This window comes from Labeo rohita, chromosome 7 (genome assembly GCF_022985175.1).
Source record: "Labeo rohita strain BAU-BD-2019 chromosome 7, IGBB_LRoh.1.0, whole genome shotgun sequence".
In the NCBI taxonomy this organism is placed as follows: domain Eukaryota; kingdom Metazoa; phylum Chordata; class Actinopteri; order Cypriniformes; family Cyprinidae; genus Labeo; species Labeo rohita.
In genome coordinates this window covers 23,960,143-23,982,184 of record NC_066875.1, presented here as the reverse complement: position 1 = coordinate 23,982,184, position 22,042 = coordinate 23,960,143, and the positions used below count along the sequence as shown (strand labels likewise).

Below are 22,042 nucleotides of genomic sequence, written 5' to 3'. Positions count from 1 at the left end.
TCAATATTTACAACAGTTGAGTAATTTTTTTAGGATTCTTTGATGAATAGAAAGATCCAAAGATCAACATTTATCTGAAATAAAAAGTGTTTGTAACAGTATACACCACACTATTCAAAAGCTTGAAGTCTGCATATTTTTTATTTTTATTTATTTATTGGACAGAAATTATAAAAATCATTTAGCAAGGATGTTGAATTGATAAAAAGTGATAAAGACATTTATAATGTTACAGAAGATTTCTATTTCAGATAAATGCTGTTACTCTGAACTTTCTACTCATCAAAAAAACCTAACAAAATTCTATTTCACCATAATAATAATAATAATAATAATAATAATAATAATAATAATAAATGTTTTTGAGCAGCAAATCAAAAGAAGGATTTCTGAAGGGTCATGTGACTGGAGAAATACTAAAATTTAGCTTTGAAATCACAGGAATAAATTACATTTTAAAATATATTCAAATAGAAAACAGTTATTTTAAATAGTAAAAATATTTCAAAATTGTACTGTTTTTGCTGTACTTTGGATCAAATAAATGCAGGCTTGGTGCGCAGACGAAACCCCTCAAAACTTCTTAAAATAAATAAAAAATAAACATTAAAAATATTAAACTTTTGACTCGTAGTGTATTTACAAAAAATGTGTTTTGAAAGTTCAATTTAAAAACACGGTGCAACCATTATGGCGCTGGTTGCCCGAGCAACGGCTGGAGCGACAGGGAAGAGGAAATAGCCACTCCAGCTTCGCGATCGCTACGGTTTGGGATTCATGGCATTTCCTGTCAGTGTAAATAGACAGTCGGCTGACATGGCTTCACTTACAATCCACGACTGCCTTTGAGTAAACAAAAGGACATCTAACGAAGCTTTCTCCATGAAAGAGCCATTCTTCACTGCAGATGCATGCGGCGGTGGGTTAACGTGCCGATGTTAGCAAGCTAACATGGACCTTGGATCAATGCTGTACAACAGTTTGAAAGATGTAACATGGAGTACGACGACACTACCCTTGGATAGACTTGTTAGTGCCTACAGACTACCGCAGATTGTAAAGTTGGACAGCGGTAAGATTTATCCAGAGTTGTGTTGGTGTTGTGTTGTTGCTGTGTGCTGCAGCGGCGGCAGCTGCGCGTGGGCGGTTGCGCTCCTGTGGAATTCCAATAATTAGCCGCTTTGCGCGCTAAGCTAACGCGACCCTTCACTCCATGAACACATTCAACGGGATACCTGAATGGAGAGCTTTAGTGACATAACTTACACGGTTGACTTTAAAAGCGACGCATTTTGTAGTTGTCCTAACACACGTACAGACCAAACAGCCACATAAAATGCGAAAAAGCGAAGCAAAGATGTTAGCAAGCTAACGCAAATTAGCCAGAGGCCAGAGAGTTCAATAACAGACTGCAGGCAGTCAAACACCGGCCTCAAAACATTTAATGTGTATCGTCTATTACAAACCTCTGTGATTTTAGACTAGACCACAACCTCCGCAATCCTCTCAATTCCGAAATTTTAGAAATCAGCACACACAAGTAAGTTTCGTGGATGTTTACAGTTTACCGAGGTGCTTTTTATACTTGAGGAATTATACTCCCAGTGTAGTCTGAACTTAACAGAGTTGTTTGTTTATCACCGCTTTATTATGAAGTGATTGAAATGAAAGCTCTAAGTGCTGTTGTGTGTGAGCTGAGCTCTGTGTGTAAAGATGGAGGAAGTCATAATGTCAGGGGAACTAGATCATTATCATTATGGGAACTGGGGCACTATCATTAGCCTCTCCAACTGAACCCTTGTGAGCGCTCACTGGCTACAACAGACTGAGTTAAAGAAACAAAACCCATTTCACCTCTCACATTAGTTTGTGAATGCTCTGCTTACAAATTCTATATTTCGTCAGTATATAAATAAGAGTAAATTACTCCCTTTGAAATCTCTTTTATGGTGGACTTGCTGTTAAGCACCACTTAACCTTACAGTTTTTTTTTTTTTTTTCCACTGTTGTACTATTTTCATACATGTTTACAAAGTTACACACTGTTCAGGTCACTGTTCCATACTGATGTGATATTGTTTTGCTTCAGGGGAATCGGTGGAAGGGCTGAGAGAAAATGACTACCTCTTGATTCATTCATGTCGGCAATGGACCACAATTACTGCCCATAGCCTAGAGGAGGGCCATTATGTCATCGGACCGAAAATCGAGATCCCTGTCCATTATGAGGGTAAGGCCACTCGGTTGTTGTAGTGCAGCATGTACTGTATCTAGAAACGTCTTTCCGACACTTCATGTATTTTTAAAAAGAAGCCTAAAGGAAGAAAAGTTAGTCTGATGGGATTCACTGTTTTCCTGTTACTCATTAAAACAGAAAGAACAAAGATCTGTGCTGCTGTATTTCCCATCTGCTTGTAGTTGGGAGTTCATTAGCTAATTGTTCTCCTCATATTGACATTCCTATGGCTATGGAGAGGGTCCAGTAAGCCACTTAAAGAAAAAAGACCTTTCTTTGAATTTGGATTTGGTTCATACAGACCTGTTAAACCGTCTATTTAATGTACTTCCTTCACTGTTGCAGCATTTTTAAATGATTTGGGAAAATGTTATTTTACTTTAGTTCAACGTGCCCAAATTGAGATAAGTACATTTCTTTGCTTTAAACTGAAATTGCCCTAAAAATATGTAAATTATGTATATTTTATGTTTTTAAGTATTGTATATGTGACCCTGGACATGAAAAAAAGAGATTAATACATCATCTGAAAGCTGAATAAATAAGCTTTCCATTGATGCTTTGTAGGATAGGACAATAATTGGACGAGACACAACTATTTGAAATTCTGAAATCTGAGGGTGCAAAAAAATCTAAATATTGAGAAAATCCCAGTTGTCCAAAAGTTCTTAGCAATGCATATTACTAATTACAATTAAGTTTTGATTTATTTATGGTAGAAAATTTACAAAATATTTTCATGGAACATGATCTTAATATCCTAATGATTTTTGGCATAAAAGAAAAGTCAATAATTTTGACCCATAGAATGTATTGTTGGCTATTGCTACAAATAAACCCATGCTACTTATGACTGGTTTTGTTGTCCAGGGTCGGATATAATATGAAATGATGTTACAGAATTGCTCTGTTTGTTGTTTGTTACAGGCCAGTTTAAGCTGCTGGAACAGGACAGGGACATTAAGGAGCCAGTGCAGTATTTTAACAGCGTGGAGGAGGTGGCCAAAGCATTCCCTGAGCGAGTTTATGTCATGGAGGAAATAACCTTCAATGTCAAGGTCTGGTTTTGTGCTTGCAGCAGGCACTGTTTTTATTTAGACCTCCTGCACTAATGTATCTTAGTATTGGCATAACCTAATAGGCCTTATCAGAATATGGGTTGGGAAAATGAATGATGCATTGCGATTTGAGAAATGATTCTGCATTGATTCTGAGATTTTCAGAATGCATCGCAATCACGAATTGATTCTGAGTTTAGATTTTAACAGCAGATGGCACTGCCTGCTTTAGAATCAGCTGTACTCTGCTTGCTTTCAATTTCTTATACACACTTGAACATAAAATAATCATTCATAAAGTTCAAAAAGACTCAATCGAATTGCAGGGGTGTTCACAGTGTTTACATTAATTTTGCATCATGAAATCATTCAGAGCTGAGATGCAATTACATGACGAATGCACAAGTGCTCTGCTTGTGAGGATTTGAGTGTCGGCTTAAAAGCTAAATTACAGCGCCATCTGCTGTTAAAAAACTAAGCTCACAAATCGATTCCAGAGAGAATCTTGTTGCATTCCGAATCGATCCATGAATCACGATGCAACGATTTATCGTCACAGCCCTAATCAGAATGCCTGTCAGGCATTGTGTTTGTAATGTGAAATATCTATTCAACACGTCATTGACTTAATTTCAAGGTCTGTATCAGCATTATTTAGACTACATTTTTAGGTGAGCTGTTGAAATAGCTGTCTTCTTTCTCTCAGATGGCATCAGGAGAATCCAACGAGGACACTGAAGTGTACAACATCACGTTGAGCACTGGGGATGAGTTGACACTAATGGGCCAGGCTGAGATCCTCTATGCCAAAACATCGCGAGAAAAGTCACGCTTCAACACAATCTTCAAACGCATTGGCAAGCTTAACTCCATCAGTAAGCTCGGCCGCGGAAAGATGCCCTGCCTTATCTGCATGAACCACCGCACCAACGAGAGCATCAGCCTGCCTTTCCAGTGCCGTGGTCGCTTCAGTACCTGCTCCCCACTGGAGCTGCAGATGCAGGAAGGAGAACACACTATTCGCACAATTGTGGAGAAGACCAGGTTACCTGTGAATGTCATGGTGCCCAGCAGCCCGCCACGTAATCCGCACGACCTTCATTTGATCCGCGAAGGCCACCGATACAAGCTGGTCAACATCCAGACCAAGACGGTGGTGGTGTGTTGCGCATTACGTTCGAACAAAATACTGCCAGTGCATTTTCCTTTGCACGTGTCCACAGCACTGCCACGTTTACTGGTGCCTGAAGGCCTGCTTCAAGGAGAAGCCTGGCTGGAGACAGTGGTCCACCGCTGGTTTGCTTACTGCCAGGAGCAGTTCGACATTGACGACTATTCTAAGGCGGTCCGTGACGTGCGGGTGGACTGGATCGAGGATGGCAAGAGCCCGAAAAAAAGTAGCGCTGGTGGAACGGGAAGTGGAAGTGCCATCTGCAACAGCAGCGGAAGCAATGGCTGCCCCTCACACGTGCATTTGCCAAGTTCTCTAAGCTCAGCCCGAGATGAGCTCACACAGTCATTTCATCGGCTGTCCGTCTGTGTCTACGGAAACAATCTCCATGGGAACAGTGAGGTGAATCTTCAGGGTTGCGTTAGCTTATGTGGAGATTGTGTGCCAGCAGAACCTCCGGATGCAGACTATCTATTCCCTGAGCTGCTGGAGAGTTCTTCTGGCTCCCTTAAACCAGATGTGCCGTATGAGGAGCTTTGGTTGGATCATGTTAAGAACCCTGGATCTGTGCTAGACCACACTGAGGGGGTCCGAAATTCAACTGTCTCTGGCTGCACGACTGTACTGCCATACCCCACAGCAGGTCCCACAAGCGCCTTCCTTGGTGCAGATGTCAATCTACCTCCACCTCCGGTGCCTCCAAAGTCTGAAGCTGTGAGTTAATTTATACTAGAATAATCAGAATAGTTTCTGTGGTTCTCAATTCCAGTCCTCGTGTACCACCAAAGCCATAAAATTTAGAAATGGCTGTCCCCGCTTATACAGGAAAAATAAGGTGCATATGTTCCATTGAAAGGGCATTAAAGTGCGTGAAATGTGAATTTAAATTACAGAGATATATATTATGTCACACTTTACACTTCTCTAGTAAGTTTCATCTGTGTGTGAAGATGCTGCAGGACATGGCGTAGCGCAAATCCGTTAATGAATGTTGCAAAGTAAACTTAAACGGATTTCCCGTGCTCAGGGAGTAGGGAGCAATGAACATGGAGCTCTCTTCTAACAAGCTGATGATCTGAATCAGGTGTGTTAAAGAAGAAATTCACTTCCAGAACAAAAATGTACAGATAATGTACTCACCCCGTTGTCATCCAAGATGTTCATGCCTTTCTTTCTTCAGTCGTAAAGAAATTGTTTTTTTGAGGAAAACATTTTAGGAATTATCTCCATATAGTGGACTTCAATGGTGCCTGTGAGTTTGAACATCCAAAATACAGTTTAAATGCAGCTTCAGAGTGCTCTAAACAATCCCAGCTGAGGAATAAGGGTCTTATCTAGCAAAACGGTCATTTTCTAAAAAAAGAAAAAAAAATTGTATGTACTTTTTAACCTTGAATGCTCATGTTGTCTAACTCTGCGATGCGCACTCCGTGTAATCCGGGTCAATACAGTTATGGTATGTTGAAAAACTCCCATCTCATTTTCTCCTCCAAATTTAAAATAGTCCTACATTGCTGTTATTCCTTATTTTGTAAAGGGCGTTTGATCTTCTTTGCAACTGGGTCAGTACTTCTGCAGCGATGTAGGACGATTTTGAATGGGGTGAATACACTATCTGTAAAATTTTTTTTTGACGTGAACTTCTCATTTAAGTAAGAGAGAGGTACAAAATATGCAGAGCAGTGGTACGTGAGGACTGGAATTTAGAACCATTGCTCTATTTAAAACAAACAGAAACATGTAAAGTTACTTGTATTCAACATTTGCACAAACCTACATTTCTGTTTAAAATGTTGGGGTCTGTTTTCAGCATTAATGTTTCTTGAAGACCAAATCAGCATATTAGAATGACTTCTCCATGCCAGAGCATATGTGACCCTGGACCACAAAACCACTGTCTTAAATAGCAGGGGTATATTTGTAGCAATAGCCAAAAATACATTGTATGCGTCAAAATGGATTTTTCTTTTATGCCAAAGTATAGATCATGTTCCATGAAGATATTTTGTAAATTTCCTACTGTAAATATATCAGAACGTATTTATTTACTACTTTATTGCACCCTCAGATTTCAGATTTTCAAATAGTTGTATTTTGGCCGAATATTGTTAAATCCAAACAAACCATCCATAAATGGAAAGCTTATTTATTCAGCTTTCAGATGATGAATAAATCTCAATTTCAGAAAATTTACCCTTATGACTGGTTTTTTGTGGTCCAGGGTCATGACAAGCCATTGCGATTTGTGAGTGAATTGTTCTTTTGAGTAAATTCTTTTGGTTGTGAAAAGGGTTATCAAAATAAAGATTAATCAGAAAACAGTCTGAATCAAAATATTTAAAAAAAACAAAAAACAAAACCTTAACTGCAAACAAAAACTAACTGTAAAACACAAACAACTGGAAAAACCACTGCTCGAGTGGGAACCCTGAATATCAAGATAAAAGTGTTTCTAGAAATCTTTATTCATTGATTCTCCTGATTTAAAAAATCCACAATTTTAAGGCTCTTTGTCTGTTTTCCTCTCTCAGATAAGGCAAAGTTTATTCTGTGCTTGCATGGTGACTTATTTGTGTACTCTGTTGGTCAGTCACTAAAGGTCTAATTATTTCCCAAGTAGGAACAAAGGTTACATTTCATGTGTTTTGCTAAATTTGCGCAGCCTGTCTCAAGTTCATTTACTCCGTCAGTAATATCCACATTTCTAGAGCCGTACAGTTTTTTTTTTTTTTTTTTTTTTTTTTTTTTCTTGTTACCTTTGCAGGTGAAGGAGGAATGCCGGTTGTTGAACGCTCCACCGATTCCACCACGGAGCTCCAAGCAGGCAGGCTCAAGCAGTGCCACGGTGCCATACCCTCCCGCCAAACCACGTCAGACAGACACCCGCTCCCCAAGCCCAACACTATCCTATTACTCCTCCGGCTTACACAACATGTGAGTTAAGCACTGTTTTGATTGACAAAATGGACATTAGATGTATGTGAAATACACTGCTTATGACTGAACGATCCTCTTCTCCCTTCCCTCTTCTCCATCTCTCAATAGAGGTGGGGAGGGCGAATCTCAGAGTGAGTCAGATGATCAGAACAATGCTTGTTACCCATGTAACTGGATCAGACCAGATGCCAGTGAAGGCTCCAAGCCTCTCCCTTGCCTCAGTTCTTCGGTCGATGCCTCTTTCTCCCGCCTTTCCTGGCCGAACGATTTCTGTGGCGCAGACTCATACAAAGGTGAGGACTTCCCGTCGCTCCACTGCAGAAGCTACTCTAGTTATCCTCGGAAGAGGACCCCTGGTACTCCTAAGGCTTGTCCCTCAGGTTTGTTAGACTTCAACAGGCGAGCGAATGGTGAGGGAGGCGCTGCGGCCTCCAAGACCCAACAGGTCTCCCAGTCTTGCACCAAATCCACCAGCTACACCATGGACACGTGCAGAGACAAACCCACAGAAGAATGTAACACTAAGCAAAACAAGTCCTGCCCTATCTTGCCTCCAAGAACCCCTAAATGTAACGATACAAAGAAAGACGCAGATCCCGCTACTACGGCCACAGCCGACGTGGACGCCCTGGACCTCGAGTCCAAAAGCTGCTCGCTCGACCGACCGCATCAAGGCACTACAGATGTGTTCTCCATTTCGTATCCTGTAGCTACAGGGTTGTCTTGGCAGCCACCAAGCAATCTATCAGGTATCTCCATTGAGGAGGTTTCTAAGTCACTACGGTTCATTGGTATGTCAGATGATGTTGTCTCTTTGTTTGTGCAAGAAAAAATTGATGGAAACTTGCTCCTGCAGCTAACGGAGGAGATTCTGTCTGAAGACTTTAAGCTAAGCAAACTTCAAGTGAAGAAACTCATGCAGTTTATTAATGGCTGGAGGCCCAAAATGTAAGGCTGAACAAGCAAGCCAGTCTAGAGCAAAACACATGCAATGCGCTGCAGTGATGCAGCCGCAAAAATTGGCCTTCAGTATTGCATTAGACAGTTTTGTATCTCAATGCTATGCACAGTCTTGTAATGATTTTAATAGCCGTTTTGTTTAATATATACATGTATATAAATCTATATTAATTGCTTTGTGTATTAACCTGTACCCATCTGTATGTAATCTCTCTGACCTTACGGTACCTGCACAACAGACTTTATTTGCTCAAACCCAAAGCCTTTGAAAAACCTTGACCCTATCCAACTGTGGCCTACGTTTCTTTGGTTGTTGATCAATAAAGACAATTGACTTGATTAGGTGTTTTTTTTACTTGAACAAAACTTTTTTGCTTCAGCATTTTAAGAAATAATAATTAAAGTTTATTTGCAAAAACAGATAACTCTGTTTTTTTAATGGTCTTATTGTAGTAGTAAATAACCCAACCGCAGTTTGAATGAGATTAACTGGAATGCACAATGAAAAACATAATTTTTGAAAATTAAGAATGGAGTTATGTTTTTTCAAACAAACTCTTCATTTGCACCCCATTCAAATAAAAAAAATCCTGATAATGTACTCACCCCTATGTCATCCAAGATGTTCATGTCTGTCTGTCTTCAGTCAAAAAGAAATTAAGATTTTTGAGGTAACCATTCCAAGATTTTTCTCCATGTAGTGGACCTCTATAGGGATCAGTGGGTTGAAGGTCCAAATTGCAGCTTTAAAGGGCTCTACATGACCCAGTCAAGGAATAAGGATCTTATCTTGTGAAACATTTGGTAATCTTCTATAAAAAAAAAAAAAAAAAACGTATATACTTTTTTAACCACAAATGCTCATCTTACACACTAACTCTGCAATGCGCATGTGTGACTTCATGCATTACGTAATCATGTTGGAAAGGTCATGCGTGGTTAGTTGTTTGTCTGTGTACTTCGGTTCATAAAGGCAGGATGGGGTGAAAAACTCCATCTCATTTTCTCCTCAAACTTCAAAATCATCCAATATTGTTTTACCTTTTTTTTGCAAAAAGATATTTGACTTTCTTTGCACATTTGCTTTATAAACACTGGATCGGTACTTCCACCTACATCAGGTGTGACCTTTCCACCGTGACTATGTAATGCGTGAAGTTGAGCTAGTGCAAGATTAGTATGTGTGGTTAAAAAATATATACATTTTTATTTTAGAAAAAGACCCATTGATTCGCTAGACAAGACCCTCAGCTGGTATCATTTAGAGCCCTTTGAAGCTGCACTGAAACTACATTTGATCTTCAACTGTTGATCCCCATTGAAGTCCGCTATATGGGGGCAAATCTTGAAATGTTTTCCTCCAAAACCTTAATTTCTTTTTGACTGAGGAACATCTTGGATGACGTAGGGGTGAGTAAATTCTCAGAAAGTTATCCTTACAGTTGTGACACCAAACATTAACTATAAATGAAAATGTGGTTAATTGAAGGCAGATGTGTCCAAAAATAAAAGTGGAGAGGATGAAGCCTCACCATTTCATATCAGATCACTGTGGCTTTGTAGACTTCAGGACGCAATTTGACCATGGATAGATGCTTTATTTGATTACTAGTTTCCTTCACAGCAGTGCAATGGAATATGACAAGCATGTTGTACAGTTTTTCCTTCATCAACGTGAGATCTGTTTAGCGTAATCTGCAGTATATAGTCATATATAAAAAACGTCATATGGCAACATGTATATGGTTCTGAAAAAGAGGTCGAACATTTTTTCTAAAAAATACAAAAACCTGTGTTTCATAATGTTACCCACTATTTGGTTCAATTCCATGGTTCCCAGCCTATCCACACCCTGCCCAGTATGTTGGGGTCAGTTGCCTGATCGAGCAAACAGTCTACCTGATCTTCAACACTCAGGTCTTTCTCATTGTGTCTAGCTCGTATGTTGTGTTCTTTTTCACCTCTGGCAACAGCCAACAATCCCTTATACTCTGGGGTCTTCTCAAATCCAAGACGAAGCTCCTCACTAGAACATTAACAAATTGACATGGTTAGAAATGTCTTTCTGGAAAATAGAACCGTTTTGTATTATTTTGCAGAAAGAAAAATGTATTCATTTAATTCAAGTGAACATTATCATGATATGCTGCCATTGTAAATATTAAAACGGCAATATTTCTTTGCTAGAAATCCACCAAAATAAGAATTCAGAGTTGCTGTTGCTGTTGCTGTTGGATCTACCTTGTTATAACAGAGGGATTGGCTCCCTCTAGCTTCCTGCGAGCAAAGTTGACCTTCTGTAGAGGGAACCAGTTTATTTCTTTGGTGTCCACGCTCTCTGTCCAGGTACCTCCTTTCTTCAACTGCTTCAGCTCAAAGTTCTGTAACGTGAGGAATAGTGCTGTTGTCTTTAATAATTCATTTAGCCTGTCTTTTTGATAATGGCTTAAGGTCTAAGCTTTTTATAGACCTCAACTCTTCGGTAGGAAATTGAATAATGTTAATTGTGAAACAGGTCTACAATGAGGGCAGATCACTGATGATTTCATTGAGGGCTACAGGGCTTAAAGTTTTCTGTCAGTACGATGGATTACCATCAGTTGGAAAAAATGAGAGGAAAAGAAACATGTAGCACATTGTTGTTCTGCCTGCACAGCTTCTTAGTGACAACATGGTGAGGCTGCTCACATCATTCACAGTTGGGTAATTAGCAAAGAACACAGAGCAGAACTTGAATTTTGGAGTGGGTATTAATAATAATTCTACTCATTACCATAGGTTCCACGCTTATAACACAATGACAGATGACGGAATGTGTCGTTTGCACGTGCTTTTGAGTCTTGCTCATTTACAGTGAAAGAGAACTCACTCATATACTTTCTTATAGACTATTTTCTGTGTGCCCACAGATCACGATAAACTAAGGAGAGTGACAGCTTTTAAAGATTATTAAGGGAGTTAGCAGATGTTATATTTATTTAATACAACAGTTCAATAAACAAGTTAATATTAGGTGACTCACATTGTCTGACTATAATACTACTGCCTGATTTTACTCTATTTTTTCAACCAAAATAGTTCCAAATACAGTAACAGCTCAGCCACTGCGCATCTCTAAGAGCAAACACAGTGGTGTTCATTCATGAATGAAAGTGCATTTTAGAACAAATCTAGTGAGTCAATGAATCAATTACTCATTCATAAATACAGTCCACTTGCTTCATTCCTGAACGAATCAGCTGTTCGAACGAATCAACTGAATGAATGATTCTGTGATAAAATCAGTGACTTGCCGTCACCTACTGGTGGATTTAGTTTAATGTTTAAGGTATAATTTCAGTTATTTAAATCATTCAATATTTCTATATTCAAAATGTAATATTTAAAACATTGATCTCAACATGAATTTAAGTGCACTCATGCCACCTCTGAGCCTTATTTAATTCCAAATGTATAAATACAAGCCACTTGTGTTCTGTGCCACCTCTGTAGTACAAATACAATTTTTATTAATTCTAATTTCATATGATTGGTAACTTATTTGTGTTATTCTACTTTTTAGCATATTGCTTTAATTTAAAAAATTTAAAAAGCTTATAAACAAATCTGACATAGACGATGACATACTTTTAATAAAATTAGAAAAATGCCATTACAAGGATAAAAAGAAAATGCCCCTGTAAATCACTTTAAGGGGTCAAATATCACCTCGTATTAGGAAGACTAATTTTTCATCTGAATTTTTTTATTATGTATCAGAATTAGGAGGACAAACACTCATTACAAAGAGAAAAAAAACTGCTCTTTAACTGGGTGTGTGACAGGTATGGCTGTGGAATGGGGTTTGACCTGAGGAAAATTTTTAGTCAAAATATTTTTTTTTGCTTTAACCCCTGGGGCTACCTGTATGTGGCAATAAGGAAAACAGCTATTTGTTTTTGTTTGCATGCTTGAAATGTGTTATGACTGAGTCGTTCTACCTTCCAGTCAAGTGAAGGCTCCTTCACAAACACATCCATGGTGTTGAGCAGCAGGTCTGGATCATCTCTGAAGGCTCGCAGTGAGTGTACCATCACACTCTGGATGAGACCAGACTCTGCCATTGGTCGCATCAAGTTTATAAACTGCCGCGTCAGCCTAAATGGCATCAGTTCAGGCACTGGGAGGAACTACATGCAACATGTAAAACAGGTTAGTTTTCAACTCTTATCCTTAAATCTGTACAGTATTAGTACTTGTCACCTTACAGAATCGTTAAGCTGCGAGTCAAACTAATGAACACTAGACAAAAGCCCACCTGCGTGGCTGATCCAAAAGCATGACCGAAGTCAATGCCGATCATACCGCCAGTCTCTGTGTTAATCATGAAGTTAGAGAGATGCCGATCACCAATGCCCAGAATCCAGTGACTGACGCAGAGCACAGCGTGAGTGCTGCTGAAATGCGACCTTAGTGAAAGGAAGGCTTCAGGTGTGGTACTCATCCTCACAAAAGCACGTCTGAAAACAAACATTTGTGCCATCATTAAATCCTTTAAGAATTAGGACAAACATCACCAATGAATTACAATATGATTATCACAAAATTAAAATACTGCAAAGTACAATGCAAACAGAAATGCTGGCATACTTTAACAAGTCATCAGGCACCATCTGCTCAATTCTCCTGAAGTTGTTCACAGTTTCCGCACGTTTTGCTTTCCTGTAGGGAGTCACATGTAAATGCATTAATAAGTATTAATATTATTTATACGACCCGTTGTAGAATGCTGAGTCACTGATCCACTGACTTACTTGTACAGTTCAGCATATCGTCTAATGCCGTCCACCTTCCCAGCAATTTTACTGATCCAGTCATCATAAGACTCATTGGGCCTAAAATGCATTAAACCAACGCAGGGTATGAAAGTCGAAACTCTGCATGATGATTTGTTTTATTTGCTGGAATAAGGAATACATTTTTACTTTGTCATTGTTTTCTGCTCCTGTTGAGTCCTTCTGCTTGAGAGGAAGTCTTTCAGAGTGCAAGTGTTCTCCATCCACTCAATCAGGCCGATCCTGTAAACATCAGCAAACATTAGGATTAGTTCACCATCAGAATAAAAAATTCCTAATCATTTACTCACCCCCATGTCTTCCAGGATGTTCATGTCTTTCTTTTTTTAATCACAAAGAAATTAAGGTTTTTGAGGAAAACATTCCAGGATTTTTCTCCATATAGTGGACTTTAATGGTTCCCCAATGGTTTGAAGGTCCAAATTGCAGTTTCAATGCAGCTTCAAAGGGCTCTACATGATCCCAGCTGAAGAATAAGGGTCTTATCTAGTGAACGATCTGTCGTGTCCTTAAATAAAATACAAATATATAATTTTTTTTAACCATAAATATGCCTTACACTAGCTCTGCAACTTGATGCATTACATAATCAGGTCAGGAAAGGTCATGTGCGGTTAGTTCTTTGTGTGTGTACTCTGGTTCAAAAAATCTCATTTTCTCCTCCAACTTTAAAATTGTCTGACATCGTTGTTACACTTTCTTTGCATGTTTGCTTTGTAAACACTGGGTCTGTACTTCCGCCTTCTTCATGCGTGACCTTTTTAACGTGACCTTTCTAACGTGATTACTACATAATGCATGATGTTGGGCTGGTGCAAGATGAGCATTTGTGGTTCAAAAGTACATACATTTTGATTGTTTTGCTAGATAAGAAACCTTTGAAGCTGCACTGAAACTGCACTTTGGAAGTTTAAACCGTTGGGAAACATAAAAGTCCACTACACTGAGAAAAATCCTGGAATGTTTTCCTCAAAAACCTTAATTTGACATGGGGGTGAGTACATTATCAGAAAATTTTTATTCTGAAAGTGAACTACTCCTTTAAAGAGCCCAAATGACCATTTATAGACAGGCCAGCACACAAATTGAGTCATGAGAAGCCCATCCTAGTACCTGCTGGTGATGGGAATGACCTGATAAGTGCGGAGAGCCAGGCTCCGCTGAGAACAGGCAGTGTCCTGACTGAGAATCATGTTCATCACACCAAAGAGTTGCTCGATGCGCTGGTCTTGTCGCAGGTCCTCACCACCCTTCACTAGGAACGGATAATCTCGCTCATCATCTCCTCGCATGATGATACGCTTCGGCCGACGAATAGATGCCATAACCTTTACCTAACGTTGGGAAGATGAACTGTTATACACTGAAATAATCATGTCAAAATGACATCTAATAATAAGAACATTATTCCTCATACCCTTTCATCAAAACCTGTGATTTTTGCATGATATTCTGGCAAAGGCTTTGATTGGCCATCATATTGACCTATGAGGAAAGACCAGAGCCAGAGAAAAAGACAAACACTTAGGACTAAATGCAGAACTTTAATGAAGTAATGAGAAACAAATGACATTATCTGAACTAACCTGGTACCTCCAGTTCATTTCTGAGTGTTTCTGCTTTAAAGCTGCTGAGCCAGGGTGAATATTCCTTCATGTTCCCTGGTTCCTTTTGGAAATTTCTCATTGACATCTCCAGGTGGTCCACCTGCTGAAGGAACACCTTATCTTTTCGCCTTTCATACAACTTGGATCCACCAGCCCCAATCAGCTTCTCTACTTCCTTACAGTATTTCTGTGACAAGGACATAAAAATATAACAGCAGACCAAATCTACGTATCTGTATTGTAGTAAGAAATACAGAGAAACCAGCAGAAACCTAATTATCTAATTACAATTTTATTTTTGATTAATCGTGCAGCCCTAAGTATTGTGTGTGTTGTGAACCTGAATGAATTTTCTTCTGAAAGATCCAAATCCTGGAGACTTTGAATCACCAAGCATCCCAGCCATTTCCTCATAGAGCTGCTTCATTTTCTTTTTGTCCATGTCTGGTTTGTCCAGTTGATTCTTCACCTCACCCCACCAATCCTGCCAAACCATTACTCGAGAATCAAGACTACCACAACAGCGTCATAATGTCAAGTCTCAGTAAGTTAAGGGTAGCTTATAATTACTGTGCCACTAGCAGCACCAACTGAAACTGTCATCTGAAAACTGGCTTAACCAATGACACTTTGAGGGGAGAAAGGACTTTGTACCTTGAAAAGCATTTCAGGGTTAGTAAGTTGCTGAAGGGCATCTACAAACTCTTGAACAACGCCACCTTTATCCAGTAATGACTTCAGCCTGGAACAAACAATGCAGTGTCAGTATCAGGAAGGCCAAAGACTCTTATAGAGCTGCAGAGACCTTTACATACTTTTCAACAAACTCCCGGTTCCTCTGACCACTCGCAGACTCTTCAAAGGTGTAGTTCTCACTGCTGATCATGTACGGGTAGATGAGGGCTTGTGGATAGCATTCTGCGATCTCCTCTATAACATGCTGAACTGCTGTCGCCTGTGGCTTGTCAAGCAAAGCCATCATTTGACTGATCCATCCAATCAGCATCCAGCAAGGCACACTAACAACCTATCAGGACAAAATAAAACATAAAAGAAGCGGTTTGCTAGAAAATTAATACTTCATTAAGAAGATAAATGATAAAGCATTGTTGTATAAATTATTTAAAGGAGAAGTTCACTTCCAGAACAAAAAGGTTATGAAAATGAGATGGGAGTTTTTCGACATACCCTAACTGTATTGACATACATTTTAATAAAAAAAAAAAAAATTGTTTTGCTAGATAAGACCCTTTACCTCAGCCCTTTGAAGCTGCATTTAAACTGCATTTTGGAAATTCAAACTCACAGACACCATTAACGTCCACTATATGAAGAACAATCCTGAAATGTTTTCCTCAAAAAACATGATTTCTTTACAACTAAAGAAAGACGTGAATATCTTTGATGACAAGGGTTGAGTAAATTATCTATACATTTCTGTTATGGAAGTGAACTTTAACTCCTTTAACTTCTCTAAATGTAAGAATTCAAAAATATATACTGTCTGACTGTCCTGTACATGATGCCTAAAATCAAAGCAAATGATCTTCTCACACCTCTCTGACCATCAGGTCCAGGGTTTCTGCGGGGTACAGTTCTACTAGCTGCAGCAGACGAGGAAATTTGAGCCTGGCCTCATCCGAGTTGAGCTTCAATGCCTTCAGCATCATCTTCACTACATGCCCAGGTAATGACTGCAGCTTAGAACTGATTGCTAGAATCAAACATCAAAAGTGTTGTTACAAGCACTTCAACACTGTAACCCATTACCTGGATGCATGGAATCGCAAAAAGATATTATAAATCCTGTGAGACACTTATAGGGGGCTGCACTGGTCCGCAGTTGCCTCACCCTCTTCTTTCTGTTCACTCTCTCTTAGTCTTCGGTCACAGAAGTTGGCCAAGGTCATGTAGGCCTCCACAATACCACGTGTGTTCACATGCTGCTGGCTGAAGGATTGCTCTTCCTCTTCTGCCTTACGTGCAGCACTTCGCAACATCTCCAGAGCCTGCATCTGCAGACCCTCCACCACCTGAGCAGAAAAATAACATCCATGATCATGATTCAGATGTCATAAAACAGCTTTTTAATAAATCTGTATGTACTAGGATTATTCATTTGTTTAATTCTACAAAAGCAATTACCTAATCTGTGGTTTCAATAAACAATAAGCTACATCTAAATAACTCATTACCTGGGTGATGAATGAGGCCCCTGATACTTGGAGAATCTTCTGTACTTTATCTTCCCCGAGAGTCTCCAGGGCAGAAGGACTGCGATCCGCAGCTCTGGCCATGAGGTCATAAGTGGTGCCTAGAAGGATCTTCTGGTCACGGAGCATTCGAGCAGACAAGCCTTCACTGAGTCTCCCAGAATCAACTGTAAAATACAGTCATGTGTCTACCATGAAAATTGCTCAACACACTGGTAACTTAAACTTGTTTTCAGCAAAAATTCAAAACTTGAAAAGTAAGCCTGGTTCAGGGTTTAAATGATGTCTATTCTGTGTGACAAGAGGGCATCATTCATACCCAGAAGAGGAACAGTCTTGAGCAAAACATTAATCTTTTCAGCAGATCCAAGGCCAGCGCTTCTTCTGTGAGAGAAACGGCTGAAGCTGTGGACCCAGCGGACCAACCAAGCATCATCAGTCTTTGCATCCCGGTGAAGTTCCTTCAACAGCTTGGATGCCACCGGAAAATTATTCTGTCAAACAATTTTAACACATTACATTCAGCTTGTTCCTAATTCTTCTGTTTCACAAAAATATGATCTTAGGTGATGTCTGATGTTGAAAACATTTAGATGTTTATTCATTTTTCCCTCTACAGAAATAGAAAGTAAACTACTACTACTACTACTACTACTTTGTAAAAACCTGAGCACCTGTTTCCATGCACTGTCTGCCATTTGTAGTTTCATGTTGAACTTGCAGTTCTTCACCAGCACACCGAGTTCCTCTCCGCTCGCCTGCTCTGCACCATCCACCTCCATGCTGTTTTCAGGGGTGGAAGTCAGCCTCTCCAGAATCTTATCCAAGAAGAAACAACTGAAAACAAAGATGAAAGCAAGGTTATTAAGCTTTATAGCATAACAGGTCAACCATTTTTTCACTATAACAGCACTAAGAAATCTGTATTACCACTAAGGTGTTGTAAATTAGCAGACTCACCGAGATGTAATGATGTCATCCCAAACATTCATGGGGTCCAGTTTAGCATCCGGATAGCGGCTGGTCCACCGTTTGATCATGAACTTCAGAGAATTTGCAGAGACTAAGAGCAATTGGATAGAGTTTCGATTTATTTTAAGGTGATGTTGTTATCATGTAATTACACAAATAAGTATGTGTGTATGAGTACTGACTATAAATAGGTATACTCGGGGTTAGTTTGTCATAATTATGCATTATAATAGTGAGTACATGTAATGTGCAGCTACATCTTAAAATAATTTAGTCTGATAAAAGCCCAAAACATGGTTATAAACTAGTAAGCGTTTACCCAACACTGAGAACAAGTACTCACCCTCTCCTGACATATAATTCAAGAAATCTTGGATCTCTGTCAGAGCTTGGACAGACTGTAGCACAGTCAGGCGGCTGCGGTTCAGCAGTGGGTCAATACTTGAGTAGTTCTATGTGATACCATGTAATGTGGGAAAAAAAATAAAAATAAACAAAATCATGTATTTGCATTTTTGACATTATTTGTGGAAGGAAGGGAAAAGCAAGATCACAAACATTCAATGACAAATAGAGACAAATAGAAGCATGTGTTTGTGTCTGTCTGCATGCTTATGTAACACCCCATCTATAAATACATAATCTCTGTGAAACAACTAATTGATTTGTTGGTTTTTAACAAAACTGACCTGCATGAAGACTTGCATGCAATTATTGGCATAGTATTTGGCTCTGTCATAGTCCTCTTGCAGGATGTACAGTAGACTCAGCTCCTGACTGTAATGGGTCTCCATGATGATCTTGTGCTCTTCTTTCTTCATAGCAGCATCGACAAAGCTGAGCAGTTCCTGAGTTCTCTCCCCCAGCTGCAACTGCTTCAACATACTACGCATCATGTACTGCAGGTATGTTTCCTGTTAGAGACAAAAACATAAGCATTTACTTCAGGATAAGATATTATGGTAACACTTAATTTTAAGGACCAATTCTCACTATTAACTACTTGCTTATTAGCATGCATAGTACTAGCATTTTGGCTGTTTATCAGTACCTATTAGATACATTAATCCATTATTCCGCATATTCTACATCCCTTAACCCAACACAATACCTGAACTACCTTACTAGGAATTTAGGAATTAGGAATTTATTGAGGAAAACCTCCTAGTTAATAGTAAATATGTATTCCCTAATCTGAAGTGGTACAGACATTTTTTGATAATAGGTGAGATTCCATATGATTATTCATTTCAAACTGAAACGGCTCAAAATTTCTTGTCGTACCACATAAAATGGCTCTGTCCACATTTTTTCTAGATTGACGGGTGAGTTGTCATCAATGTTGACTGTGGCACAATACTGCAGAGATTTCCACTCTGTCAGGTGATTATAGGCCTCCAGCGCAGCAATCTCCCAGAAATCTTTCTCCGTGTTTGTGGGCTCTACATCATTCCAATCTTCTTTGTTCAGTGCCTGAATAAAAACACATCACAATTCTGTCAGCTATAACGGACTCTGTAGAAATGGCCAATATTCACAGAAATTTAGATATGTGTTCTCATTTGCATTTTCAGAAATGACAAAAAAAACCTAGCATGATATTCATAAATTAGAATTCTCTAATATAGTAGGTGTGTCACAAAATACTGGCATTGAGGTTAACCACATGATATTAATCAGGAACTGCACATGAAAACTGGTTACCACTTGTCATAAAAGGCAAAAAGAACAGAGTAACACTCAACCTGCACCCCTAAACTCTCTCTGCCTCTCTAAAGTTGTATTTTAATTGTGATTCATTAGCCAAAAGAGAGAGAGAGGAAAAAAAAAAAGTTCTAGATGAATTTGACTGATAGCATTACCTATTTTATTTTTTACATTTCTATAGATATGTCATAATATTGTTATTGTGAATTTGCCACATATTATGTAGAGAAACTCTGATATAACAGCTCTATTCCTTAAATATTTAAAACCAAATGTATATTCTGAATGCATTTATGTCCCCATATTGTGTTTGTGACAAGAAAACATGGATCAATACCTCATTGTACAGCTTCACAGCTTCAGCATAATCACTCTTTGCCTCTGCTTGCAGGGCTGTGAACGTTATTGACTTTGTGCCAACCTTGCCACTAAAGATTCCCCTGACCACATCATAATCTCCCAAGGACCTGTAAAGTCTACAGAGGAAAATGAATCAGTAACTGATGAGGCTGTGAGCATGATAAACAAGCGAGTACTACAGTTTGATCTTACTTGGCAAGGTGGATCCATCTTTCTGTGTCAGGTGGCAGCTCTCGTTTGCCTCGTGCTCGTTTTGAAGGAGGTTCTTCTGATGTTCCAGTGCCATGAAGCAAACTCTCCTCCAGCAACAGGATGCCCATGGGCTGCTGCAGACTGGCGAGACAGCTGGCACTGACGAAAGCCGGCTCAACACCGAGAAGGGCCTTATGATGATAACTCATGTCCTGCAATGTATAAAATGTGTTTGCATCAGGGATATTAATACAACTAACAAGCCCAATAGTCCAATTAAAAAAAACAAACAAAAAAAAACTATTCAAATTTCTGCAACAGACTAAGTAAACAATAGCTCTGTACAACCATTCCCTTGCTGTACATAGTTTTTAAATACACTTATCACTGCGCACGTGTGTACACACCTGCACGCAAGAAATGAAAGGAGGGAAGTAGACAGTGCTCCTGTTGAGGAAGGTGTTCAGGGTCTGCACTAGATCCTTCAGAATGGCAGCTGTGTCTTTACTAGACTTGGGTCCCTCAATTTCAACCAGCACCCCAGCAAACAACGAGCTGAACAGCTGCTTCGCCAGTGTGGCATCTTTCTGTAAAACAGATTTTAAAATTTTTTGACTTTGTTATAAATTTGTTTATATTTAGTGAATTACTTTCAAACATCTTGAACACATCATGACAATAATCCTGAATCACAGTGAACCTGTGCCAGGGCCTGTAGTGGTGCAATGAGGCTGCTGAACTGAATCTGAATATCAGGAAGATCTCCAACTCTATAGCTGCGGTACAGCGTGACTTGAGCATCCTGACGGATCTTCAAATCTGCTCTTCTTTCCTGTAGAACACAGAAAAGAGTGTTAAATAAAAAAACATAATAAATGATAATGCAAATGATGACCTATGAAAGAAGACCTACCCTTTCAGTTCTTTGTGACTGAATTTCTTTCTTGGCGAATCTGATGCTCTCCTTCTCTTTATCCTTTAGAAATCTCCTCCTGAGCCTCAGGATGTCTGCACGTCGCTCCCGCTCAGCTGTGTGAAAACCAGCCAAGATTTTCACTGTGGATGTGCTTGATGCTAGTAGTGTTCATTTCGTTAATGAAAACTATAACGAAAAATATTCGTTGGTGAGCTTTTCCATATGACTAAAACGAGACGATGATGAGACGACAATAAGGTCAATAAATGGTAACTGTGACTATGTCAACATTTTATGTTTTGCTTAATTTTTGCAATCTGGCAAGCATGCGCACATGCTCACTCTTTGTGCCTTAGAAAAAAACATTACTGGTGTGCATCTTGAGACGAAACAAAGGCACTGGTATATTTTAAGATCAGTCAGTGCAAGTTTCTTTCAGCTGAAACAGCGCAGACTTACAATTTTAGTCTAGGACTAGGCTTAAGCCTAGTCTGTGAAACCAGGGGTAAAACCTGACTAAATGAAAATAGGCTAAGGTTGACTGAATATAATAACTAAAAAGTAAATTTGGCACAGTACTAAGACTAATTTAAAAGACTAAGACTAAAGCCCTGTCTCAAATGGCACACTTCACATGCACTTACGGTCTTGCAGACTCACAAAGGCCGCCATGTGCGCATGTCCATTAAGTTAACGAGACAGTAGGATGTCCCATTCATCATTTTAGTGTTCAGAAGGGTGCTCGCAAGCACCCCCTTTGCGGCTGCTATGCGCATTTCTGCCGAGCCCACATTGACGCAAAGTTTCGTGGCAGACTTCTACCCGACAGTCAAAGCGGCACTGAGTCACGAAAGTGTGGAAGACCGTAAGGGTTTAGG

The 22,042-nt window shown here is 39.4% G+C and overlaps 2 protein-coding genes across 3 annotated transcripts in view; one reads left to right on the top strand and one right to left on the bottom strand.

Moving 5' to 3' along the window:
* The first annotated feature begins 701 nt into the window (after window positions 1-701).
* Window positions 702-8,701, top strand: garem (GRB2 associated, regulator of MAPK1). The gene is made up of 6 exons (XM_051114807.1): window positions 702-1,072; window positions 2,090-2,230; window positions 3,164-3,294; window positions 4,001-5,179; window positions 7,230-7,399; window positions 7,511-8,701. The coding sequence occupies exons 1-6, from the start codon at window positions 952-954 to the stop codon at window positions 8,352-8,354; spliced, it is 2,586 nt and encodes an 861-aa protein (XP_050970764.1). The 5' UTR covers window positions 702-951; the 3' UTR covers window positions 8,355-8,701.
* Window positions 8,702-10,081: 1,380 nt separating this feature from the next.
* The window catches only part of prkdc (protein kinase, DNA-activated, catalytic subunit), a 35,694-nt gene continuing 23,733 nt past the window's right edge, over window positions 10,082-22,042 (bottom strand). For both annotated transcript variants that reach the window (XM_051114798.1, XM_051114799.1), the window contains exons 60-86: window positions 21,162-21,277; window positions 20,949-21,080; window positions 20,656-20,835; window positions 20,249-20,460; window positions 20,034-20,172; window positions 19,274-19,462; window positions 18,679-18,903; window positions 18,333-18,441; window positions 17,978-18,080; window positions 17,692-17,854; window positions 17,337-17,511; window positions 17,000-17,184; window positions 16,657-16,837; window positions 16,361-16,518; window positions 15,620-15,831; window positions 15,459-15,546; window positions 15,145-15,288; window positions 14,784-14,991; window positions 14,615-14,682; window positions 14,311-14,531; window positions 13,327-13,419; window positions 13,156-13,236; window positions 12,992-13,063; window positions 12,660-12,861; window positions 12,343-12,531; window positions 10,604-10,743; window positions 10,082-10,388 (exon numbers count right to left, since the gene is read on the bottom strand). In XM_051114798.1, coding sequence (XP_050970755.1) covers window positions 10,184-10,388; window positions 10,604-10,743; window positions 12,343-12,531; window positions 12,660-12,861; window positions 12,992-13,063; window positions 13,156-13,236; window positions 13,327-13,419; window positions 14,311-14,531; window positions 14,615-14,682; window positions 14,784-14,991; window positions 15,145-15,288; window positions 15,459-15,546; window positions 15,620-15,831; window positions 16,361-16,518; window positions 16,657-16,837; window positions 17,000-17,184; window positions 17,337-17,511; window positions 17,692-17,854; window positions 17,978-18,080; window positions 18,333-18,441; window positions 18,679-18,903; window positions 19,274-19,462; window positions 20,034-20,172; window positions 20,249-20,460; window positions 20,656-20,835; window positions 20,949-21,080; window positions 21,162-21,277 — 4,190 coding nt within the window. In that variant the 3' untranslated portion in view covers window positions 10,082-10,183. The remainder of the gene's footprint in view (window positions 10,389-10,603; window positions 10,744-12,342; window positions 12,532-12,659; window positions 12,862-12,991; window positions 13,064-13,155; window positions 13,237-13,326; window positions 13,420-14,310; window positions 14,532-14,614; window positions 14,683-14,783; window positions 14,992-15,144; window positions 15,289-15,458; window positions 15,547-15,619; window positions 15,832-16,360; window positions 16,519-16,656; window positions 16,838-16,999; window positions 17,185-17,336; window positions 17,512-17,691; window positions 17,855-17,977; window positions 18,081-18,332; window positions 18,442-18,678; window positions 18,904-19,273; window positions 19,463-20,033; window positions 20,173-20,248; window positions 20,461-20,655; window positions 20,836-20,948; window positions 21,081-21,161; window positions 21,278-22,042) is intronic.